The 26879-nt window shown below is 43.5% G+C and overlaps 2 protein-coding genes across 2 annotated transcripts in view; one reads left to right on the top strand and one right to left on the bottom strand.

Annotated features, from left to right (window-relative positions):
* Window positions 1–197: 197 nt before the first annotated feature.
* On the bottom strand, window positions 198–3849 carry LOC116927793 (zinc finger protein 567). Its single transcript, XM_032934852.2, is given in 5 exon segments — window positions 198–951; window positions 1016–1143; window positions 1227–1660; window positions 1662–1924; window positions 1991–3849. Coding segments are annotated over 5 exon segments (2532 nt in total). The 5' UTR covers window positions 3366–3849; the 3' UTR covers window positions 198–619.
* A 282-nt stretch (window positions 3850–4131) lies between these two features.
* LOC116927746 (protein tiptop) overlaps window positions 4132–26879 on the top strand; it is a 54897-nt gene continuing 32149 nt past the window's right edge. Inside the window, 1 exon segment of the mRNA XM_032934801.2 lies at window positions 4132–4886. Coding sequence (XP_032790692.2) covers window positions 4847–4886 — 40 coding nt within the window. The 5' untranslated portion in view covers window positions 4132–4846.

The raw sequence follows: 26879 nt of genomic DNA, 5'->3' as shown, positions 1-26879 counted from the left end.
GTCCCTCTCGGTCTTGATTTCTTGCGACTCTTTCCACCCTTTTCTGACCTTTTATTTCTTCTAGGCCATCTGATCCATCCAACCCGCTTTAGCCTCCCCTCTTGACTTTATTGTACAGCCAAGAAAACCAAGAAAGGGGGAAAGAAGATCGAAAAAAAAAAAAAAAAAAAAACTAACAAACAAAAACAACAAGAGAATGGTGGGGAATGAAATCTATTGACAATCCATGGGGAATACACGGACGGCGTCCGCCTCTTTTATGCGTTTGAAGTTTCCTTGCCCAGTTGTGCTTGGCCGTCTCTTTTCTCTGTCGAAAATCAGAGCAAATCCCTTGCCTACTCCAATAAAATAAAAAAAGATGAAGAAATAAGGTCCAACAGCACGGCGTCACCAAACTTGACTAACATACGACATCCATCGATCGATTCCCGGCAGCCTGGCTGTACGAGAGAGGCCTGTATGAGACGTGTGTATACATATATAAATGGATGTGAACGGGCTCTGCTCACACAACTCTTCGACGACGACCGGTCCACCTCCAAGTTTGTTCCAGATGGGAAACGGGCATTTGAGAAAAGGCGGCTCCATTCCGTGTATTGGTGCTCATCATCACGCGAGATCATTCCGCGTTGTCGGGATGAACATGGGCACCAGTCCGCGACGATGACGATTTGAAGTGGGTATCGCGTCCTTTTGCTCGTCCGTTCTCCTCACGCGCGACCATCGACTGGCCTTTGATGGTCGGACGCGGCGCGTGCAATTGTCGGATATGAGCCAGCCGTTCTTCTTCCCGTTCAAAATGACGGCCGCAAAAATGACATCGAAAGGCTAACTCTCCAGTGTGTGACTGAAGATGGAGCTTTAACGCTGCCGTGCTACTGTAAAGCTGGTCACACTCCGGGCATCGGTACTTAACAGCCGTCGCATCCGCTCTCTCATTCGAAGGTTTGCCTAATGAGATGGTCGTAATCCGTAACGAGATCGCATTAAAACTGCACGCAACATTCTAGCATACCTGATTGTTTAGGATGCTCGACAGCCTGGTGGTACAAAAGCTCAACTTTAAGGCGACATTTATAGGAACAAGAAACGCAACCCAAGGCCAGGGATTCCGACGATTCCGTCGCTTGGCAACCGGCTCGTCTGAAACAGTTTTTTTTGTTTTGTTTTTGTTTTTTACAAAGTAACGATTAATGAATACAACTCAGAAAAGACATCATTCAAACCTGTGGGCAGATAGTTGTTGCTTTAGAGCAAATGTGGTGCCGCAGCGGATGCAACGCGGAAGAAGGTCGGGATGATCCGATATGAAATGATTTTTGAGGCTGGCTAAGTCGGTGAACTGCTTATAGCAATGTGGACAAGATCGAAGTCGCACTGTGGCACCGTAGGAGCCGCGCTTTTTGGTAGCCACATCACGATGCTCTTGCGTGGACCTGTGTTTTGTTACTTCCACTTTGGTACAAAAGCCTAGGTTACAGATCAGGCATCGATAACGAGTCTCGTCACTAGGCGCAGCTTGACAGCTGAAACGGTGATGGGTAAACGACCAATTGGATAAAGTACTGAAATCGCAATAGGTACAAGAGTAGGTTTGGCTGGAATATTGGGTCAGCATGTCGGTCGGAACGGCATGATCCAACGTCAGGTGTTTATTTAAGCGCTATTCGGTAGCGGAAGTTCACTGGACTCTCTTTGGCAGTGCACAGGTGACAGTGAATTGGTTCCAGTTTGCTGACGATGACCGCCACCGATTTATGAACAATTCGTACACAACTGAGGTGACTTTCCGATTCTAAATGAATTTTCATACTGTCGTTATCGAGCTGACCAATCCGACACAAGCTGCAAAAATATGTTCCTCCACTACGGCGAACACAATCGGCGCGATCGCTCTCCAAATGCTGTGCACTATTCCAATGAGCTAAGTGTTTAAAGCAAAAAGAAAATGAGAGTGATGTTCCAATGAAAAATCTGAAGATTAAAATACTTAATAGATCTGCATGACAATGACAATAAAAGCGACAGAGCCGACACTGAAATGGTGCTTCCAGTACAATCACGTGAATGTTCTCCAGAATGCAACTGTCTCGAGCCGGATGCTTCCGGCAGCGGGAAACGTGATAGCGTGATACCAAATGCTTGCCGAAATGAGGTTTGGGTACCCACACCGAGCAGGTGGGACAACGTTGAGCGCTTCTTTCTGCCCTTTTCTTTTGCTTGTTTATCCACCATGGATCATCGACATCTTCGTCATCCTGCAGAGCATCTATTTCTTGTTCAACTAAATCAACGGGCGCAACGTCCGGCTTATTCCGTCTCAGACCGTACTTGGAACCATCGGAGGTTGTCAGCTGTTGGGCAGTCCGTTTAAAATGTAGCTCCGACTGAAGATGTTTTTCAAATACAACGCGACCGGTCAAGCGACGATTGCAAGGCTTGCAGTGATACTCCACCGAGGAGCCGGCCTTGTGAATGACACGCGGCTTGAGACCAGGCATCCACTTTCCACGTGACGGATAAGGAAGCTTTGTGGGTTGTTGGCTGGAAATGCACAGATCATCGGTAGTCGTGTCGGTAACCGTTTCATTTGAGGGATTGATTTTCATTTCGCTACTTGGAACTTCCGAATTGGTGGCCAGTTCTGGGCTGCTGAAGGACGATGTGACGTCATTAGCCACCAAAGCAGAATTATCTGTAATATCTTCGTTGCTTGCCAATTCAGTAGCGGCCGAGTCCCGGGATGAATTGAGATCAGTTGTTTCGACAAGAGGGAAGTTCGAGTCATTTGGATCGTCAGTCTGCATCGATTCAGTTTCGGATTTCAATGAGTCAGTGGAGGGGACAAGGGGTTCTATGGACCGACGTGAACGCTGTCGATTTGATTCAGTTCCTTTGCAGCTCTGAAGTTCCAACAGGGAGAAAAAATCGTCAGCTCGCAGTGGCTCATCGGAATTAATGTCATTTGCCCATGTGGTCGAGGAAACCATGCACAGTCCTAAATGACTCATAAAATCATCGGCTGCGTTCTCGACCGATAGGTCGCTCACCAGTGGATTTTCATTGACATGTCGAGATTTGTAACATTCTTCCATGTGGTTGGACGAAGAAGATAGAATTGGGTCTGACCTGTTGGAGCTCTTGGATGGCACGTGAAGATAATTCCTTATACTAGAGGAACTGTTGTTTCTTGCCATGCTGAGGTAGGATGTATTATTGGGAATAATACGATCTTGTTGTTTCGTGCTTGAATGGCACTTCTGTCTACGATGATGAACATAGTTGTCTAAACCAATTATGGTGAGACGACAACGTAGGCAGTAATGTGTATCCTCTTCTTCCATGGTGTCCAGGCTCTTGTCCATTCTTACTTATTTTTAAACTATTCTAATGTGCTACAACCGAAACATTACTGATATTAGTAATAGGAGATGCGAATGTACTTAGCTGGCTCACGGAGCTGCCGATTCACAGACACATACAAGCCAACTATTTTCACAGTGTCTTGTATTATTACTTGAGTAAAATAATTATCCATAGAATTCAACGTGGATTTTCTATTTTAGATGTCGGCTATGGAAATCACGCTTGCAGTCATGTAATCTCGTTGACACCGTGTTTTGACATCGGCACAAGAAAAACAAACGAGATGACAGCAGACGACTGATTAAGTTTTAGTTTGTTGGTTCACAGATACTCACTAGATGGCAATTCATTCACCATAATACAATCATTTTTTGTTGTTATTCGAAAGGCGGAGCAGTAGAGAATTCACGACAAATCGGTATATTGGCCATTACTTATAGAAACGAAACGAAAAAAAAAATGCTCGATGCGGTACGGAAAACAACTGACTTATTTCATGAATATGACCAAACATTTTTTGCGATAAGTGGGCTGGTCATTTGAACGCTGTTTGACTTACAGAGCCCTACCTTGTGGACTGAAATGTGTAGCCCAGCGAAGCTCCGCCTCCAAACCTTAGTCCTCACCACCGCCCAGTGCCGTAGTGCTGGTGTTTTTCTGTGGCGTTGTGTGTGTCGTCACTGAGATCGTAAAATAGGCCCCACCCCTTTCCTTTTGGGCTGCGGCTATGTGTGGGAAAAACCTGCCCGTCAAGGGCGAAGAGCGTCAAGGCGCCCGATTCAGTGCTTCTCGCGGCGGCAAAGTGTTCGTACGTACGGACCAGAGTCGGCCCTTTAAACACACATAGCACAGCACAGAAGGGGTTTACAAACTTGACGGACCATTCGTGCTGTTTCTGTTGTTGATTTCGGTCCATCGCACACCATCAATCCCGATTTGTTCCAACCTGTGGGCACATCCGGCCTGATCCGAGTGACGTTGTATTCCAGTGTGTCGTGTACCAATCTCTGAAAAGAGACTCTGTGGAATCGGATTTAGTAGTTGTCATTGGAACCAATCATTTTTTGCGAACACCGTCCAAACCAAATCACAGAAATTTTGTTGTTGATCAATTTTGTGCTGTCGTCAATCATCAAATTCTCCTTGTCGTTGATTACCGTCGAAAACAAGTTGACAAGTGAAGGAATGGTGTTGTCAATCCGTTGCCCTTACCGCGTGGCCGGCGTGAATACATCGAGTGTGTACTGACCGGTTACCGGAACAAGTTTCGGGATGCGTTTGAACGAGTGCTCATCTTTTTAAAATAAAAAATAAAAAATAATAATAAAAAAAAGAACAAAATCAGTTTTCGACTGTATGGGATTTGTTTGTTTTCTGTTCTCGTTGTGCGTTTACCTGAATCGAAACCCAAATAGTTCGATCGTTAAGTTGCCACATTTTGGTGAAGAAAAGAAAATCAGTGATTTAGTGATCCACCAAGATGCCGAGGAAGAAACAGGACTGTCCAAAGCGCATGAAATGTAAGTTTATTATCCCATTGTTTAATATATTGTTTCGTGTGTAACCCCCTCCGCCACCTCCTCCCCCCTATACACATACACCTCTCGAACAGACGGTCGATGATGGATCGGCCGATGCCGACGCAGGATGTAGTTGTTTTTGTTCCAGTGCTATAGTGTTTTGATCGCGATAATTATGTATTGTCTCATTTTACTGAGCGTCTGGCCAAAACAATGTCAAAACAGAGTTAGAGTAGTTTACTTGACATCCAAATGAGGTTGTACTGTTGAGGCCTCCATTCGTTGCATTAGAGACAGAACGCCATAAGCAGCAACAGGTTAGTGGATGCCAAAGAGTCGGTGGTTACGTCGACCGATGGCATAATCTCTGGTCGAGATTAGAATAGGTTATAACCAGATTGTCGATGGGTGGTGTGTGGAACACCAGACACGTGAAGAAAATCGATAAAGCCATCGAACTGCTTTTTGTTAGACGTTCTTTCTTTTCTATGAAGTTGACGATTTCCAGGTTGGACTGAATCGCTGTTGCATTGCGACGTGACATGACGAATGTCGTGTCACGCTAGTCCCTCGCTCGTCCACACCACAGACGGGTGTGGATGATGACGGTTGATTGCGTTGATGTTGTTCCCGATCTAGATATTCCCTTTCAGGTTCTATTGCTTTTTTCGTTTGTTTTTTTTCTTCGTCTTTTTCTCTCTTTGGCCATTTGGTTATGTCTTTTGTTTTCCGTGTGTGTTTTCCATTTTATTTTGTTGTTTTGTCTTCTTTTTCTTGCTTTGTTATCGTTGTAGTCGTTAGTGAGATCGAGTCCGGTTCTTTTTTGTTTTTTTTTTGTTTTGTTTTTTTTGTCGAGTGACGGGCAAAAGAGCGGACGGGTGGGGTGGGCGACCCGTTCTCTTGTGTTGTTCAGCTCTGGCTGCTGTTGTGTGCCTGACGTGCGGCGCATCATCCATCAATCGGGACGCGGGACCATAGCGTGGCTGTCACTCACTTATCAATGGCCGGGCGCAGCCCGTTCGTTCGCCTGTGCGCTCAACCACCCCTTCACTCTGGGTTCAATCCATCCATCTGAAACTGTCTCGTCCAGCAGCATCGAATCCATCACATTCCGGACTCTCTTTTCTCTCTCAACTCTACTCTCTCTCTCTCTCTCTCTCTTTCTGTTCGTACTCTTTTTCGATCGGTTCTTTTTTTTTGTGTGTGTTGTTATTATTACTATTTCATTTTTCTATATATTCCCCTTTTATTCTTCTTCTTCTTCGTCATCGTTCTCTCCTTTCGCCGTACTTTTGTGTTGTGTATTTTGAACGATTTGATAGCGGCGCAGCTGATGAACTAGATGAGTCATCGCCTGCTAGTAGTTGTCGTGCTGTGCGATGGGCTTTTTGGAAGCGCGCGTTTCGCCGGCAGTTTGAAGCGGAAGCGCTCATCTTTGATTGGCTCGCAAAAGTATACGTACCGAGGCTATACGTGTATTACCGTTAGCGACAGCAACGGTAAGGGTGGGGCGGGATGGAGTTGTCTATCTACATCATTCGTTTGCTTCTATACCAAATGACTGACTGCTGGCCTGCTGGCTGCTGATGCTTGCCGTGGCTTTAGCTTCGGATCATCCATCTCGGTCACCATCCGTCACTGGAAGCATTAGCTCTGGTCGCCATTATCCTCCTCCCCCCCCCCACCCACCCTCTAGTTTTTCCTTTTTCTTTTTCTCTGTGTCATTGTCTCGTTTTTCGAATAGACTATCCGCCCGCGTGCCAATATCTCTCATGCCAAACCGTGAAAAAGGCAAAAAAGAAAAAAAATGTGAAAATAAAAATAAAAAGATAGCCCTCATCATCGAGGTCGGCCATTTGATTGGATCAGAGGCGAGAGAGAGACTTTCACTAGGCGATTGATGTCGACTTTCAAAAATGAAGGGAAAAATACTTTGTCTTCTTTTTGTGTGTGTGTGTGTGTGTGTGTGGATCACTGGCGTACTAAACTTGGTCTCTCGCTCTCTTGCGCTGATGCTAAGTGATGGTCCGATGGCCATCCATCATCAATCCATCGTCAAGGAAAAACGGGCTCCGACGCGCTGTATATAGGGTCATAAATTACCCATTTCTTTTATTTTTTTTTTTTGTACGTACTGTGCTACGTCTCGAAGAGGTCGTCGCCTCGACATGTACCCACATACATGGCTGGGTAAACTCTACTGGCACATACCCCCTTCAATTGTTGCCATCTAAATGTGTGTGCGAATACCCGCGCTCTCCAACTCCTTTCGGAAACGTATCACTCCATTGATTGATAGGCTCCTAAAAAAAAGAAAAAGGCAGAAAGAAAAAAATCAAAGGAATTGAAAAAAATAAAAATAAAAGTATAGGGTATAAGGTGGACGTTGGGTGCCGAATAGGTCTTTTGTATTTTCTATCTGTATATCTACCACGTAGAGGGAAGCCAATCTATAAAAAGAGGAGATCGTTTCATCCTTACCGACCCGCTTTGGTATTTTTGAAACTCTTTCGTTGGAGTATATGCATTAAATACGCTCATGGGAATCGAAACCAGCCTTTTTGAGTGGTTGGTTTTTTAGTGGCGCGACGTTTGAATTACGACCATACCGCCCCCTTGATGTTTTTCGGCGCTTTCCTCGCGCGCGCAAGCTCAACACAGACAGACACACGCAGACACATACCGCGGCGTTGACCTTTTTGAACAAGCCGAAGTTGTTTCACAGTCATCATCAGAAGAAAAGAGAGAAACAAAACACAAACAAAAATCTTCGATGCCGCCATATTAAAGAAAATATGTTCGGTTTCTGCGCTTCAGTGATAAACCATTTCATATCGCTTTTTTCCCCGTTCTTCCATCACGTGCAAAACAAACCTCGATATAATTATGTGAAAATCATTCGGATAAAAAATATAAAAAAAAAAGAAAATTCAACACTCAGCTGCTACCGTCGTTTGTCTCCGCATAGTAGAACACCTGCATGAACCATTTTTTTTTGTTTTTCTTACAAAAGAAATAGTTGTCCGTGTATTTTGTGTTGTTGTATGTGCCCCTCGGAAGCAATGGAACAGCAAAACTGCAGGACAAAAACAACGATCATCCGTCATGTGTAAGGTGGTCGTTGTATTTTCCCCTTTTCGTGATCTTTTCCACACGTACACATTCCTGGTTCTGTCTGGATATGGTTCCGGTTGGAGAGGGAACTGCGGGAATGAACTACAGTGGCATTGAGCGACAATGATGTCAGATTAAATATCATTACAAAGGTCTTTTCCCTTTTATTCCGTGACCGACTCGAACGAAGAATTCTTTATTTTTTAAATTTGACGTCATTTAATCGGTCGTGTTTTGAAATCATCATCAAAAAGGATGGCAAGAGCACGACGGCAATATCAAAGGCTTTCTCGACGAATCGTTTAGTTATCGACTTGATGAGTTCCAGGGAACAGTGGGAAAGAAATGGAATGGCTCATTGTTCCAATGGGTTTTTGTGGAGCAAGAAGGGGCGTTACCGGATTTTCTTCTTCGTCTTCCACTAGAAAATTTATGCATCCTCCTCCTCCTACTTCAATCTTGTTGCCGACCGGTAAGAACAAAAAAAAAAATCGAAGACTAAGATAAAAAAAAGAAAACCGCGCAAGCCGTTTGACGATCATTTTCTTAAAAAAAAAAAAAAATAACCCCTCTCATTTTCTTTGCTACTATTTACTTGATGGACTAGCTCACATCCGCCCACTATAGTTCCATCTGCGGTCGTCGCTCTGATTGAGGTGCTCATTCACGGCAATGTCATTTTTCTGATGGATGTTTTTTCTTTACATTTTCGATGTTCTTTTATATCCAACAATAACTAGCGGGCGCTATACAATAACAGCCGTTCAAGCCAAACACCACCAATAACAAATAGAACCAAAGAGGGAGAAAAAAATCCAAAAAAGCAGTGTGAAAAATGTTAAATCTTTCTCGCCGTTCGGCTGACAAGAAGGAAATGCTTGTTTGGTTTTCTGGGTCTTTTGCGGTCGTGCGCGCCAAGGAACAGACACACACACACACGTATGACCGCAAAAGAAGATGAATGCAGGGAGGGTCTCGCTACCAGTCGCCGCCACTCTCTTCTTGTTTTTCAATACGATCTAATAACTCTTTATTTATGGACTGAACGCGGACGCAATCAAGGTTTTTCCCAGCCCTCTCTCTCTCTCTCTCTGCGTATTAGTATGCATTTAATAGAAACAATAGATGATGGGAACAAAACAAGCGAATGAAAAATAGGAGACGAGCTATTTAGTTTTCTTATTTTGTTGGTTGAAGAGGAAATGTGGAAATTCAATTGTTGGCGTGTCTCTTTACAACTCTCCAATTTTTCAAAAAAATATTTTTATTTATTTTGTTTTTTTGTTGTTTTCTTTCGTCTCATTTTCTCAGAGCAGCCAGGCCTTTGGGCAATATTTCTATAGACATAATTTTTCTTCTTCCTTGAGCATGCCTTTGATTAGCCTTGTGAGCGAGGGAGAGAGAAGAAGTAGGAGGGATAGAGAGAACGGGGTGATTTATTGCGCGTAACTGGCAGCTCCAACAGTTTCTGGCAACTCACATAACACAACAGAGAAAAGGAGAGGCCAAGGAGAGACTGGCAGCTCTCTTTTCTCTTTTTTTGCCTTTTTGACTCTCTCGTCAGTATTTTTTCACTGACGTTTCAGTTCAACCTCCCTCGACGAGCTTGCGGTCGTTCCTTTCTTTTGGTTAATTATTCGAAATAATCATCATAATGGCCATATACCTGGACCAGCATCTGCCGCTTGGTTCCCAAGACAAATATTTCTTTAAAGTGAACGGGTTCTCTCTCTCTCTCTCTCTCTCTCCTTGTGTTTCTCTTTTGGGAGTCGTTCATCAGCCGTTCAACAGGTAGAAGAAGAAGAAGAAGAAGAAGAAAAAAAATATGTATAGGCAAGGATGAAAAAAGAAAAGAAGGGGGCCGGATGTGTCGTTTTTTATTGTGTCTATGCGTGTGTGTGAAAGCGTCCTGTCTGTTACACGAGATAGATAGCTCTGGGCGCGGGAATTTTTTCTTCTTTTTCAAATTCAATAGTCGTAAATTAGTTGAGAGCCGCGACGTGCAGTTAATATACTACCATTGCATTCACTGTGTGTATGTGTGTTGCATTTATACGTGTATGCATTTGTAATGCCGTAATGGATGAGAACAAGCATTCGTCTATAGATATATATTTACGTTGTACCTGCTAGTATATCAAGTGAGCGGCCCAGTCTATTAAAAGTCGTTGCTCATTCCAACAGGTGACGGGCGTGAACGTCTTTCACACATTGCCATAACCGTCCATTTCTATTCTTCCCTATTTTCGTCCCATTATTTTTACTTCTCATTTTCTTTCGTCCTTTTATTTGACGTCAAGTGAAATCGCCCTCGTTTTTAAAATTGCCGTTTATTTTGATGGCACTGCCACAATGGCGATGATTCATTTGTTTTGTTTGTTTTTTTTCCATCGTCGCCATATTAGCCATTCGATGTGGTGTATAGGACCAAGTTTTCGTGTCGGGGGGGGGGGGGGGTGCAATTTCTGATGGCGGATGGCATATGACGTTCGGCTAATGTCCCGACAGCTGCGTCTACAGCCACCGACCGTCAATCAATGACGTATACTCGTCTCATCTGGGTATAGAAACGCGCGACTCGGATCCGGAACAGCAGCGACCGGTGGAAGGGCGGAGATTCTTGTATGTTAACTGAAAGGCAAGACACACACACACACACACATAAAAAAAAAAAAAAAAGGCGGACAAGGAGTGGTAGCAGACAGTGTTATATGGATATGGGTATAGCAGCCAAACAATGCCCCCTTCCTTCTCCGGTGGACGTTTTTATCGAGCTATTGAGACCCATTACACGTGTGTGTGTGTGCGTGTGCGCGCGCGCGCCAGCCTGCCGAATGCGTTCACTTTATCCGGGACGATTTCATTTCTTTTTCCTTCGTTATATTTTGTTGAAAAAAAAACAACAAAACAAAAACAAAATAAAAGTAGTATGTCTCGGCACTTGATTTTTTTTTTTTTTTAAAGGAAGCGAGGTAAAACATCCTTTACTTGTCCTGCTTCGAATGATGGATGTCGAGGCCAAAGACGATTTGGACTCCAATCTATATCATGTCAGTTGTACATTCGTGGGGATCGTTGCAAATTCCTCTCGTTATTTTTCCCACGTTTTCTTATTTTCAATCCTTTTTCTCTTCTTCTTGTCCGTAGACACATTTACCATTTTTTTTTTTTCGTGTTTCGAAATAAAAGAAAAGTCATTTCATTTATTCTTTCCGTTGTTCGATTGAGTGTAGTCTACACTGTTTGGTAGTTTACAAAGAAGAGAGAGAAAGAGAGATGGAGAGTACGCAGTTTGGTGGGTTGGTGGTGGTTTGTGGGCCGTGTCTTGCGCGACGGCCATCAATCTGTCGCGGGAGCGTCTCGTCGTTGGGGCCTACGACAGAAAGGAGACCCCCTTCATTCTCCTTTTCAATGCAAAAAAGGCTTCCCTCCCCCCTTTTTTTTCCCTATTTTCTCTTGTCTAAAGTAGACGAGAACTTTAGGAAGGGGGGACGAAGAAAAGCGAAGAAATAAATCGAATAGAAGAGTTTGAAGAAGTGACACGAAAAAAGGGAGAAAAAAAAAAGAGGAAAGATATGGGGGCCCTGTGTGTACATGCACTACGTATAGTGCTGCTCGTCGCAGTTACTGCTGGATCGGTGGGAGGGTTTCCAGAAGAGGAGCCGGAGCGCTTGCAGGCCAGATGGTAGTAGTGAAAAGAGACAGTAAATCTTCGTCGGCCGTCAGTCGTTCCTCTGTCTCTGCTAGACGCGGCTGGTTCTCTCTACGGTTCTCTATCTATCTAAAATGTTTGGCTTGCTGGCTGCCCTTTTTCTCGCTGCAGCAGCTTTGATACGTACGGCAGAGAGACGCACATTTCCAAACGGTTGACAACGTCAGTCCATAAAGCATTTGGGAGCAGAAGTATAGGAACAGCCCCGGCGTGCGCCCTGCTCGATGGGTTACATCCATAAATAGTCTGTCACCCTTCACGGTACAAACGGAGGGAATATAGGAGGAGTCTGAAGGAAAGAGGGGGAAATGCACAGGACGTATATACCCGTTCGATTCGTTCGTCCCGTCTTACAGCACTGGCACCACCCCCGCCTGCTATCCCACCCCGCATATTGACAATAGAAAGGACATTTATCTCGTATGGCTATTGGATACACATAGAGAAAGAAAGAAAAAGAAAAAAAACAGACAGACAGAAAGGCTAGAAAAAAAAAGAAAGAGAGAGAGAGACTGTGTGATATATCGCTCAGGAAATAATGATTTCCAGCTCTCGGCTGCTGTTGGTTCTCTCTCGATTCATTGGAGCTGGCCCCCATTGAATTAGCTATAAATCTATCAAGACTTTGTTCTTTTTTTTTTTTTTTCCTTTTTCGTTATATCCTTTTGGCCGTGCCACCATATCTTCCAACTCTTATGTGTCTATGTATGTACAGTATAAATATATGACGTGCTCGTCAGACTGATGAATGCCCTATGCTGCTGTTGGAGTGACGCACATGCTGCAAAGAAAGAATGGATATGTCGCAGAACAAGAAAACGCGACAGAGTTTGTTCATGTATATCTGTTATATGCTCGTCTACGGACCATTCGGCTATCCGTCCGTCAACGTCTTTTGCTTACTAAACATCACATTCGAAAGAGAACTGGACTCTCGTTCTTTTTCTATATCACTTTGAACTGGTGGGAAGTTTAAAAAAAACTGACATTTTTTTTTTTTGTGTGTGTGTGTGTGTGTGTGGATCGACGCGCACAAACTTTCCAGAAGGGGCTGTCGACGCTGACAGATTTACTAACTGACAACGTCCAACAGCCAGAAACCAGGAGCATAGTTTTCTTGTGTGTGTGTGTGTGTGTGTGCGCGCTATGTGAAAGAGACCAAAGAAATGAGAGTAAGAGTTTGTGCGTGTGTGTGTGTGAAAAAGAGGCGCTAGCAATCTGTGTTTAGAACTTTCTTCTGGTATGTTGCGTATGTGTGTAATCAATCTGTCCAGATTTTTTTTTTGTTGGCCACTCTTTCTCTCTCTCTTGAGATGTCTAGCTTCTGCCTCTCTTCTCTATATATACCGTCTTGGTTATACTCACCGCGTGTTATTATGCTGTTGCGTCTCTTTCGGCTTTGACGTTACTTTATAAATACCAGGTGATTGGTTGGTATCAATGAGTTGTTGCTGCCTGATTTGAGCGGCTGCCGACCGGATGAAATGTGTCTGTTTGGACATTTTCTTCTCGCCTTCTTAAAAAAGACGAAGTTATAGCAGCGTTTTTACGTGCAAGGCAGCTCCTGCTGGCGAACTGGACAAACAAATCTGCACCCACTCTCGCCGACTCGCTTGATTTTGTTTGGGTCCCTTTTTGGCGTTCGTCCTTCACGTGATGACCCATCCTTGCACGCGGTACGGTACACAGGAAACACGCGCACTTTGGACGACTAACTACTGATTTTCAGGTGCGCTCGATGACAGACACGCAACAGAAACACCAACAGCTACTCACGTCAGTCGATGGGACGATGATGTGGGTGCTCGGCACTGAGCTGCTCCTTCCCTACACCCTCCTCCTTTACTCGAACTGTTTGTTCGACACATCTGTAAACACTGTTAGCGGCTTTGTCGTCTTGTTTTTGCTAGCTCGTTCGCCTTGATTTTCTAAAGACCCAAGCGAAGAGCGGCCAAACAGTGCCCCCACCAGGGGAAGAAACAAAAAGAGAGTACAAACAAGTCGCAGAGATGAGACAGGTGCTTGTTGACTAGTCAAAAGGCAATCCACAAATCTATTCAAATAAAGGCGTGTTCTTTTTTCTTTTTCTTCTTCTTCTTTTCGTACCTTATATTTCTATTTTTATTTTTATATATATATCTCGTTTTTTGTCTTCTCGTAAAATGCCATTGTCAACTTGTGTGTGTGTTTCTTCTTCTTCTATTTGTCTTTTGATCATTTCTTTTATTCATGTCGACAGCACCGGTAACCGGTTTGGTCGGTCTATTGGTCCAACACGCACGTTGGAAAGGAGATGCTTCAACACGTCGCCATTATTGACTCTGCATGCTCTCTCTCTCTTACCATCTGCCTTTTTCTTTCGCCCCTCTCTGTCAGACTGATGCACTCTTATTCATCTGTGCGACAGATGGGTAGATAGATGTTTTGGGAGAAGGTCCATCTTGGGATGGAACAGACACCTTGGCCGATCGAGAACTGCCTGTCGATTGTGTGACGGGTGACCACGTCCTACAACACTATCGAGATTGATGAAGTGAAACTTGTCTCGTGATTGATCCAGTCCCTCGACCGGTTTCTTTTTCCGATCGAAAAGTCTGTTCAGGTGTTTTGTCTGCCAATTGTGCCAGTTGATATTGTCCGATGATAGCAGCTGATGACCAGCTCTCTTCGTTCCTCATTTCGTCATCTGTTTTCAAGTATAAGAACTAAATGTGTCGTTGAGTTTCCTTTTCATGAATTGCCCTTTTTGGCACCTCTGGCTTAGCAGCGTAAGCATAACAGGATGAATGCTCTTTTGTGTGTGTCTGTGTGTCTGTGTGTGGATGATGATGCACACGACCCCAAACGGATGCATCATTTGGTATTTCTTTTTTGACTCTCTCTTTTTGAAAAAAAAAAAAAAGAGGGAAGGCTGAGAGCGAGAAGAGTTACGACCCAGTGTATGTAGCCTGTCTCATTAAAAAAAGAGAAAAGAAGAAAAGGGACACGCTTGAAGAGCGGCCGAGGACCCCATCACATAACACACACAAAAAAATGTGCGCTGTTTTCTTCGTCTTCTTCTGCCCTTCCAAAAATATTTATACACTTAAGAAAGAGGCTCAGGTACACCACATGAGTCAGGAGGGGGGCCACAAAAAAAAAAAAAAAATTCTACCTAATAAAAATAACAACGCAGACTATTTTTGTGTAGCGTACTCATGTTCGCCATGAAACCTATCCTACCGGGAGGGGGGGCAATTTGCGTACCTGTCAGGTGACATAAATCGTCTTACGCTCTACATTTATTTATTTTTCCTTTCTGTTACATCTGTGAATTGTGGAAGGTGATGGTGCAAGAAGAAAAAAAAAAGGAAAGGTACACGTTAAAATCACAATGTGGATAAAGAAAATGTGTTTTGAATGTTGACGGGTCCTCGTCATTGCCGGTGTGCCGCACCCATCCGATCAATTCAAGATTTGTTGATGCAAATGACAAGGCTTCACACGCAAATCGAAAATGGCGTTTTGTACACGGTCATGATTGGACAAGTGAAGATGAAGAAAGATGAATCCCCCCCCCCTCAAAATAAGTTACCAAATAGAGGCATAAGTTGCGCAATGATAGGCTAAAGAAAAACGGAAACATGACTGAGAGAAACGAAAAATAAAGAAAAAAAAGAGGAAACCTTTTTTGATTTTTTTTTTTAAACATGTCGGCGATCCTCCCTTCTCATCTGTCTGGCAGACACAATGGCTCTCTGACACGGAATCATCGTCGACTATATAATCGACTGTACTAAGACAAAAGAAGAAGAAAAGAAAAAAGAGAGAAACTAAACACAAAAAACGAACCGAGAGATTCGAGTTGATTAGTGTGACCCGTTGATCCTCTCCCGTCTATATATTTTTCCCCCATTGAAACAAAACTGGGTAAAAACCGAACCCCCCCCCCCCGAAATCTATTGATTGATATAATTGGTAATTCGGCAGGTCAGCCCTCAAGAAAAATAAATAAATGCAGGGGCAGGAAATGAGTTTTCATTCTTGTTTCATGTTTTTTTTGTTCCAATGAGTTAAAATTGCATGACTAGTTGTCGTTAACGTTTTTCTCCCTACTTTCGACATCCTCTGACGAGCAGGACGCGCACTATTGGGTTAGAAAAGAAAAAGAGAATCCTCGAGTGTTAAAAGGTTCTGACCGCTACGCTGCAATAAGCTTTATCTCATTTTCTTTTTTCTCGCAGTGGGTTCCCTCCTCTTTTTGTGTGTGTGTGATTTGCTCAAGTTGTGCCGACTGTTTTGAGAATGAAGAAAAGCGGGGAGCGCCGCTTCTTTTTCTTTCCAGGTGAGGCTAAGGTGTACACATGCGTGTCTCGATGATGTCACACGCACGCACAACACACTACGTCAGTATCATACCGACATCGTTTGTGTCAAAATGAAGGAGAAGAGACAAGAACCCCCCTGTGAACGATGCTTAATGAATACCCTCCTCCTACCTTCTTTTCTTTTATAAGAAGGGCGGAGTCAGTAAATTCCTGGTGTGTCGATTGTTGGTCACACACAGAAACGCTAACAGACGATGGCGGGGTTCGAGATGGAATTTTGATTTTTTTTCCCTTCTTAAACTTGTGTAGCTGAACGTTTACACGTTGCGTTGCAGTCCACGGCACTGAAAGTCGTTTACAGGTTGCGTGCCGTCCGGCTGTTATACATATCCATTTATTCGCCAGGCGGCGGCGGCGGCGGGCTCTTTTGACAGACAGACAAGAAAAGAAGGCGCTTGACGTTTAAATAACTCCTCCTTTTATACATACAGACGCACACACACACATGTACGTATATATAGGGACTGGAGTCTCTTAAACATCTTTTGTATTTCTCCCACGCGATGAACGGCCAGAGTGAGAACGTTCTTATGGACTCTCTTGTTTTTCTCTCTCTCTCCCTCTCTTTATTGGACTTTTTTTTTTTTTTTACAAAGCGAGATGGAGGATAAGAGGTTGTGATCTTGTCAAGTGACGTCAGCCACTGCTAGTGGGGAGAGCTAAAGCAGCAGCACGAGTCACTTTTGTACTTGACGGCCTCTTGTACATTATCCGTTTGATTTTGTTCGCTTGTTCCCATTTGTTGGCCTTCCTTATTTGACTAAATATATACTATATACTGTACATATACGCATACATATCGTAGACCTGCTATGGGGTGTACCTAACTGCACACATATTCTTCGGAAATAAGAGGGCCCTCCGCCAGCCCGCCGCGCACCAACACTTTGATGAAGAAGTTTTACCCCCGGTGGTGGTCTGCTTCTTCCACTTTGCTTGCGTGTTTTTTTTCATTCTCTTATTCTCTTTGAGTATTTTATTTTTATTTTGTGTATTCTGACATGCCCATCTTGAAATAGAACCTCACTCAATGCGGCCACAGCTCTTCTTTTTCTCTCACTTTGTGGCTGTTCTTCTCTATGGCGCTGTTCGGCTAATAATAGTTGAAAACGGCTCAAAATGGTTGAGAGGCACAAGAAGAGAGGCAGCTATATATTTTGATGGACTCGAGACGAGTGGCGTCAGACACGCGGAAAAAAGAGAGAACGGAAAAAAAACGCCACTTGAAAGCGAAAGGGCGGCTGAACGAGAGCGGAATGCGTCTTTGCTCTTTTTCATCTTGTCCTTGGATTGATGACCGGCCCCTGGACACCACTCGCCTCCAATCTTTCATTAATAATGGTGATGGTTTTTCGTGTCGTCTCTGCAGCCAAGAATGCGGTTCGCAATCATGTCCAAGGGCGACGCTACGATTGTGTTGCTCGTGACCGCCAATGCGCCCAACGAGCCACCCGCACGCCGGCAACTGGCAAAATAATGAGCATTCAAAGTTTGCCGTTTTTCTCGCACCTATGGGCGTGTCACGATACAACAGCGTCGTTGACACCGCCATTTTCTATTACCTGACATTCATTTTCTCTCCTCTTTTTGTTTTTTTCTTCTCAATTTTATTTTGATTTTTTTTTTTTCGATTTCTCTTTGGGCCGCACGTGTAGTGACGAAAAGGCGAAAGATAGCAGAGTTTACCTACACATGTGAGAAGTAAAGCGGCGGTTTCTGTTTGTTTCGAGATAACCGACGACCCGTGGTAATCGTCAACATGTAAGACACGCGTTCAAAACTGGCGGTTGAGGTGTTTCGACATTGCGCCGATAACGCGCGGACTGGTCGAATCCCTATTTGGTCAAAGCCGGTGCCGTCTCTTGGCCGTCTCTCTGCTGCCTTCTCGTCTGCCTATATCTGTATATAAAACCATTGTTCTCCTTCTCCCCCATCTTGGTATTCGGATTCCCCCTCATTTTTTTGTTTTGTTTTTCTTCTTTCTAATTTTTTTCCATCTCGATTCTTGTCAAGTAAGCGAGCGTGCATTTCGTGGAAAAGGACTCACGATGTCCGCATCCTGGCCCGCCCATTTTATTTTCCTATTCGTTGCCGAGACTCAGCAATGCAAGAACAAAAGCTGTTTTGGTTCCGTCCAATCATCATCTAACGTGTACATGTGTCTGATTCCGCATTGTCAGTTGCTCTTTTTTTTTTTTGAAATTTTATTTCGTTTATTTTTATTTTATTTTTCATTTTCGTACCCACTGATTTCTCGGTTCACTCCACTCGTATTCCCCTCCGACTGAAGGCAATGTGTATATGCCATGGCGGCTTTTCACTGCCTTTTTCTAATGAAATGAATCCGTCACCGACAGTCAGCCCTTTTTTTTTCCCCCTTCTTTTACCTTTTGTCTGCCTTCATTTATTTCATTTTGCCCGTGCGTATCTTTTCTTTTCTTTTTTTTTTCCACATGGTTCACTGGATTTCGACTCCCGCAGCCCGAACGGCGTCTGCTTATCAACGATAACTTACCCATTGAATTTTCCTTTTCGCCGTTTTATTTTTCTCTTCGTTTTAATGAAACTATTTGACGTCACTAGTCGCACAATTCAAAAGCGTCTGACCCACTCTTCATAGTTTTTTTTCCTTTTCTTTTGTATAGAAAGAGGGGAGGGGGGCAAGAATTGAGGATCATGTTCTCAGTGTGGCGATATCGACGATTCCCGCACCGTCTCAATCGTAAATCAATCGAATGATGAAGAGAGAGAGAAAAAAAAATGAAGACAGAATTTATTTTCATCCTTGTCTTGTTTTTGAAGGTTGGAGGATTATTAGATTTTCAACTTTTCACTGCGTGTATTTTGTAACGTCGCGGCGCTTGTGCTGATGACCGAATGATTGACGTGATCTTATCGCGCGATCACGCCGAGACACTCACGAAAGCTCTCGCTATAGTCTCATTCTCTCAGGGTATTTTTTTTCCTTTTTTCCTCCCCCCTCCGTTCCCCGCCCTAACTATTTGACGATGGTGGCAACGTGCAGGAATTTCGAGCTCGCCAGAGATGAGCTTGTCGTTCAACTTTTAGTCGATTCGGAAAACCAAAAAGGAACAAAAATGAAAAAAAAAGGGGCAGTCTTAATAAATAAAGAAGACGAGGACGAAGAAAAATGGTTTCCTTTCGGTTCGTCCCCTTTCTACAACAACGCCACACGAAGTGTGTGTGTGTGTGTGTGTGTGTCTATATACGACGGGATATGAGTGACGGGGCGATTTGTTCGATCCTTTCGACTGATTGGAGGGCCAAGGTGATCTGAGCTATCGTGATCCTCTAGAAATAAAAAAAAACCCCGCTCCATTTCAACTCGAATAAAAATAAGAATATTGAAAAAATAAAAATGCGTCATATTTATTACAAATAATTCAAAGCGGCAAAGCATAAAACGAAACGTTTTGTTACCATTTTGTTATTTGAGGAGGCCATTTTTTTTTCTCTCTCTCTTTTGTTGGCTTGCGCTCTCTCTCTCTCCATCTCTTTATGTGATGCAGACTATTCTCGTTTTGAATTTGTTTTTTTTTGTTGGGTAGAACTGCAAACGAAGAAAGATGGACGTCTCGTTGTTTGATGGGGACACAAAGTCAAGTGTTTCTTTTTCTTCTCTCGTTCAGTCGTCCGCTTTTCCGAGACCCCCGAACTCAATTCAGCTATTTTGCCGCATCATGGAACGGTTGCCTTTTAGCTTCTCTTGGCCTTCTCTCATTTTTTTTTTTCAAGCAAGAAAACAAAGAAACACAAAGAATTTTTTAAAAAAGATAAAAATTGATCCTCTTTTTTTTATGGAGAATCCTCTTCGTCTTACTCCGTTGTTCTCCATGCCGGCATCGACTCTTTCGGAGAAGAGAATGAGAGGTGGAAAAAGACAAGAACGACGACAAGATCAATCATAGCTTCGATGAGTCGTTAGGTAGATTTTGGGAAAGAAAAAGAAAACATATTTATACTAACTGTAAGATTAAGCAAAACGGAACAACAAACTGAACGAGGACAGCCCTCGTCTTGTAACTCACAGTTTTTCTTTTTCGGGCTCGTGTGTGTGTACGTCGGGACCCGTAACAAAAGGCGAGGAGAAGAAGAGTCACCACTTTTCCTCTAAACATGTTGGCCAATGTCTTTCCCCCTTTTTTTTTTTTCGTTTCTTTTCTTCTCTTTCCACATTTTATTTTGATTTGTGATAGAAAATAAACGGAATAAGAGGAAAAAAGAAATCACGATAATAAAGAGCTGTAAGCTGCTACAAATAAAGAAACAACCCCCCTCAAAAAAAAAAATAGTTTAAACCGCGCGTTACATGACTTTGCATGTTGCAGTGTTTTTCTTTTCCAGACTTGCTTCATGGAACGGAAGAAAATAGGCAACGTTTTCGGCAGGCCTCTGTGTCTCTTGTGTTTGGCGTCGTTGACGTGTTGACTGCCGTGTACACGATAAGACAGCAGAGACCTTGAAAGAATCATTTGAATTCTTTGCCCTCTCTGAATTCCTTATTCATTCAATTAAACACTTACATCTCTAGCAGTACGCAGAATTACAAATCTGCATGTGCGCGTTGTCGATCTTTGATTGGATCCACTTGCAAGTCCCGTTTACCTGGCGATGCTCTTCAACAATTTAGCGACTTGCATTCGTTTTTTCGAATTTGTTTTTGTACGTGTCTGTGCGTCGACAAGTCCAGTCTCTCGCGTTTGACTGAAGGGCTAATTACACTCGTCATTTCTTAATGACTTTCAAAAAAGTCGGCCGAATCTCAATAGACCGTTGGCTCTTTGGAGTTTGTGCGTGGCGCTTTGTGAACTCGTTCTTACTTAGCCGTGTGCTTTCAAGTCTCATTATCTGAGAGCGGCCTTTTGAACTATTAACGCGACCTCTCCCCCAACCCCCCGTCCACCCTCCCCCTCTTGCTTGTTTTTCACGTCTTGTGCTCTTCTTTTCCGAGCTCATCTATTCACGCGCTTTGTTGTGTTTTTGCTTCAGCTAAGACTCGTGTGCATTATCCATACGCAAACGCATTGCCTTTCTAATTGCTACGCCTTCTCCGTGCGCCTAATGTGAAGAATTGTTTCCATTTTTCATGAAAATTAGCGCTAATTTCGATAGTTAAAAGACACAAATTCAAGTGCAGGGCAAATATTGTTTTTTACGGAGGCCATGTGTTTTTAGCGTCTTAATTCACGTACTACGTGGGTGCAGAGACGGCCATTTGATATTAGAGTTATACACATCATCCAACAGTTTTTCATTGTTCTCTTCATTTACTGATCTCCTCTTTTTTAATTCAATGTCAAGATTCCATTAGTTGGAAGAACACCGGCAAAGGTGGCAGTCAACCAAATTTATTTATTTATTCAAAAAAAAAAAAAAAACGAGAGAAAGAAAACGAGACTTTGAATAGACTCAAGAAGACGTAAAGAAGGAAAAAAAAAAAAAAAGAAAAGAGGTTCTTCTCTCGGACGGGCAATTTACGATTCAATATCTTTTGATACGCATGATATATCTCTACGAGCATTCCACTGCCAAACACAGGAGGAAGAAAAAGGAAGGAGGCAAAAGCGTGCGTCATTTTTCTGTGCGGAACCGTGTCCGTGTACAAGCGCTTCGGCCCGTCGATCTATAGTTCTCTTCGATATATTTATATCATTTTTTTTTTTGTTCCTTCTTTTTCTTTCCCCCCTTTTTTTTTGTGGGAGGGAATGAAGAGAAGGAGAGAGGGGGGGGCGCCGATTTGGCATCGACTAAGGGTGGTATAGAAAAGAAGAGGAGAAAAAGGGCGCGTTGTCGGTCATAAATCGTCCCGGTCTGGCAGCATATCATCGGACACGGGGCGACTTGGAACCACCAGCGCTCACACACAACCATCGCTAGACATTTGCGCACGCCGAGCTTGTACGTGTACCATAGCCTAGCCCTCTTGTGTATAACCCCCGTATTGTTCCAGCTGCTCCAAACCAGGGGTTTCCAAAAAAGAAAAAGGGAAAGAGGTGAGGGGAGGGGATTGTGGCGTTTTTCGTGCTTCTCTGCTGGCGACCGTCGTCGTAACTCAGGTTGACTTGACAGTTTCATGTTGGGATTTTGAGCTATAGAGGCAGCGAGAGAAACCTCACTCTTTGGTTCTTTTTTTTTTTTGCTGTCCATTCTTTGCTTATTTATTTCTTTCTTTTTTTTTTTCTATACTCTCGCTCTCCCTCTCTATCCCCCAAATTTGTATAATCTGAGAGAGCGCCGAACTGGAATCCTTGATCGATTCACAATGTGAAAATGAAACATAAAGGTGATACGTTTGTATACATGGCCGTTGTTTTGTTTCTTGTTCGACTGGCCGTGCGCGTTGGACTCACGATACACCCCGCGCTCGTTGCTCACGTCCTAATTAGCATAGACCTCCAATAAAAAAGAGGAACAACAGGAATCACGCTGCGGTCTTCGCCTATTCGGTTGCTTTATTTCATTGTGTTTCGTTTCTACAACTCGGCCTCAAAACGTCGATACATCGCTCCAAACACTGACGGATAATATATCCTCGCTCCTCTATACAGTATATATGCTGTGTAACGTATATGCTGGGCCCCGCCACTATATACACACACACACACGTATATATTATATATGTATCTGTCTGTCGTGTGCCCAATAGTTGTTGTTTAGTTGTTGCTATTCTCCTTGATGTTTCACCCGGTTGTGAATCATATCTCTCTCTCTCTCTTTTTTTTTCTCTCTGATATGCTGCACTATAGTACATCTATTTATTTTATTTTTCTTTTCTCGTTATTCCCGGAGACTTGTCCCGCTTATTCGTTCCGTCCCGCAGCTCTCAACGCCAATGGCTTCGACGGGGGTCGCGCATCGGTAATGTTGTATCTATGAATGCGCTGCAAAAAAAGGAGAACATCTATCGCTTTTCGATTCATACATATAGATAGATGTAGAGATAAAGTCGGATGATGTATATCGTTATGGACAGACAAGCAAGGCAGGGCAAGGGCGAACTAAAGCCAGACAAATTCGAGACGGCCAAAACGTATATATATAATAAACACAAATGATCTACATGCATCATTGGCATAACATGTCGATGTTTGCTCTCCCGACGTCGGGTGCGGGTGTTGCGGCAGACCAAAAGAGAAGTAGAGGGACGAGGTGGGGATGGCAACCAAACGAAATAATAGCGGGGGAGAGGTGGTCAGAGTTGGGTGGGACGCCACGGGATCGGGCCAAGTCGTGCTGCACGCGGGCAGCGTGTTTCTACCTTTTTTTTATTTATTTATTTTTTTTTTGTCCCGACCGGACTCGCGACTCCCGTCCTTAGCCTCTCCTTTCGGCTCGCCAGAGTCCCTACAGTCATTAGCATAGATCGATAAATACATCGAGACATAGAGAAAAGAGGAAAAAGAGCCATGAAACCGAACCCCCCTCTCTCTCCAACTGCCCTTTTTTTTTTCTTTCTTTCCCTACCAGTATTTATTTTTATTTTCGCATACATATGCATAACTCTTGTTGCTACATAACGCCGTGATGTTGAATATTTCATGGACAAAAAACTTAATCATTTTTTCTTATATTTATTTGTCTTTATTTACAGGTAAGTCGAGATGCTTTATTGATCATCCTTAGATGGCTGTCTTTTGTTTCCCCTCTTCTGCAGCCGATGCCGTGTGCCAACGTCCCTTCCTGTTCATCATCCATTCACCCGTGCAAAGCATCTTTTTTTTTTATTTTATTTTATTTGCTTTGCCTTCTTCCTTTTTTTTTGCCCTAGCACCTTCCCCGACCTCACCTCTTAAGTGTGTAAGCCCACCACACGGTCCATCACGCGCTTTTTTTAAACACGCGGGCACGTTGATGGCGCTGACTGCAGGTATAAATAAGCTGTTTGTAGACAGTTGGTTGATTTTGTTTCCTCCATCACAGCACGGCTGAAAACAATGAAAGACAACAACAACAAAAAAGATTGAGAAGGTAAATACCAAAGCCAATTGGTGTGTCTAGTGTCTTCACGAGGTACAACGACGAGCTAGGCTATTTCTGTTGGTTTTTTTTAAATATTTTTCTATTATTTTTTTGTTGGGAAGGGGGGGTTTCAAGTAGCCACTTGTACATATTCACGACATGATGAAGAAACTGGCCACAAGGAGCACCGCCGGCTGTTGTTTGTAGTACGAAAGTACGCACGTACTCGTTTTTCTTTTTTTTTTTCTTTTTTGTTTGCCTCTTGTTTTGTTTTTTTCTGACTTGTCTTTAAGTAGACAGGCACAAAAAGAAGCCGGCCCTGCAATAAGGCAAGGATTTCTCTCTCTCTCTTTCAAGTGGTGTGGTATTGTATGTCAGAGGTCGTTGCAGAGAAAAACAAAAAAAGGGAAAAACAAGGTGAAATTAGTCAGTGCAAGTGCGACTAGCTGTCTGCGTGACTGACTGTTTTGTGTTTTCCCGAAAAGCAAACGAAAAAAGCTATAAAAACTGGAAGCCGGGCAAGCGCTCAGAACGTGCTACCGCGGCGCAAACAACACACGCATTTCTCTTTGGCTTTTTTTCCCCCCACTTCTTTTCTCTCTATATAGTTCGGTGTTGGCCTCTATTCATTTTTTGACAGGTAAACACAGCTGCCGCCACCTTGCTTGTTCTCTTCTTCTTTTCTCTTTGGCGTTTGCCAACCGGCTACGTTCTTTTTGGGCCCGGCTAAAACGTTCGCCTCCCCCCACCAACGCAAACGGGCAGAAAGATATGAGAAAGCGAGTGTCGTTTATTTTGCGATTAGCTCGGCCCAAAAAGTCGTCGAGCTCGTAAACATGTCTCTTTCACTCCGCTTTTCTCTGCCAAGTCGCTCACAGCAAAGAAAACAAAAGGGGCCAGCCATCAACTATTCCGAAAGCGGCCATCTTTCTTTCTTTTTCTGATCGTGCCAATTGGATTCGATCAAGTTGGCCCGGGCCCCGTGGACTTTTTATTTTTTCTTCTTTTGTTTTGATTGGGATTTTCTCATCAGAATCGGCCGTTGTCTCGGCTTTTGTCATCGGTCATTGGCGGCCCGATTTTCGGTTCCTCCTTGTGCTGCATGTGCTGCTGGCTGGGCCTGACTGCATCGAGGTCGACGTCTGTTGTGTGTCTGTGCGCAGTACAAGCAGTTCACCCACACAAGGAACACGGAGCAAACACAATGGATGGTAGCAAAAAAATATATGAAAAAAAGGGGGGGAAGGGGGAGTTGGATGAAAAAAAAAAAAAAAAAAGGTCGGGCCGGGGGCCGAGAGATTTACGATGACTTGCCACCCGAGACAGCCATCAGTAACCAGACGAATGGTCGTATCGTCTGTTATTATTGCGCTGGCTCACACACGCGGCGGGCACAGCACGGCACGGCACACACACACACAGACACACAACTCACATACCAAAAAGTCCCGCCCTTCTATATTTAACGGAATGGCTTGTTTTCCGCCGTTTTCCAGACCTCGTTCCAGCCGCGCAACACTCTGCCATCAGGCACCAATTCTCTCTTAAGTTTTTTGTTCCCGCTGTCTCTTTATTTTATTTATTTATTTTTTATTTTTTTTCGATTCGAGTTGCCTTTTTGGTTATTTTCAAACTTAGCCGACACTTTGAGAAGCGACCGTGTTCTCTTTAGGTGCCATCCATAATCAAACTGAAATTGAAGATCAAATCGGTTTGGTTTTTTGATAGCCGGAATAGAAAATGTCTTGGGCCATCTGATGGATCCAAAGGCCTTTACGTTATTGGCATTCAGTTATCTGTGTGTGACGAGAGGATATAGAAAAAAAAAAAGGAAAAAAAAATAACATTCTTGAGTGGATCTCAAATCTCTTCTTTATTTCGCCTGTCCGTTCTCACTCGGCGAGACGAATCGCTATTGGAAATGATTGGGACCTGTCGGGACGGGGCCGCAGAGCACAGTCATTTTTCACTGCCCAGTTTCCGTGATGTTCATTTAAGAAGAAGAAGAAAAAATCGGACAAGACACAGAGAAGAGAGCCCTGCAGCCTTTTTTTATTTTTTTTTTCTCTCTTCTTTCTTCTCATTCTACGGGCTCGATCCGTTTCGGATGGGTTCAAGAAGGGAACGGTAATGATCACCTGTCGGGTCGTTACTCACCTTTTTCGGTTGGCTCGAGCTGGCGAGCTTGTTCGTGTCCGTTTTCTTTTTTCTCTTTCTTGTAGAATCAAAAGATGAAGACGAGAAGAAGAAAAAAAAGAAACAAATGAACAGTGTGCATATAGAAAAGGAAGGGACTTTGAAAAGGAGAAACAAAAAAAAAAAAAGAAAAATGAAGGAAAGCGAATGCCTTCCATCTCTTTCTGTTTACTGCATATCCTATATATATATATATATAATATTGACTATAGGTTCATCATGTGAGCTACTATAGAGCCTGATTTCATCTGTTTTGACGTTTTATCGGTTGGGTCATTCATCACTCGGCACGACGGACTTGCCAGAATGAGCCACAGCCACAGGAGTGTGTATACGAAACGAGAAGAGAAAGGAGATGGCCATTGGCCGTGGGGATAGCTTCGGCCTTATGTTTTTTTGTTTTTTTTTTCCAGCGGAAAATCCCTGTGTGTTGTGCGCACGGGATAACACACGCTTTATCGCATCTGTCTCTCTCTTTTTCTTTTTTTCTTTCATTTCCATCTTGCCCATCCATCGGAATCCGCTGGACGAGTCACCACAGGGAGTCCCCTTTTTTTTTTCTTGTTCTCAAAATGAGTTGAGATCATGCACGTCCTCTTCATGTTTATTTCTTTTGTTTCCTTG

This window comes from Daphnia magna, linkage group LG1 (assembly GCF_020631705.1).
Source record: "Daphnia magna isolate NIES linkage group LG1, ASM2063170v1.1, whole genome shotgun sequence".
NCBI classification, from domain to species: domain Eukaryota; kingdom Metazoa; phylum Arthropoda; class Branchiopoda; order Diplostraca; family Daphniidae; genus Daphnia; species Daphnia magna.
Note: the sequence above shows the minus strand (reverse complement) of the source record. Positions and strands in the feature narration are given on the sequence as shown.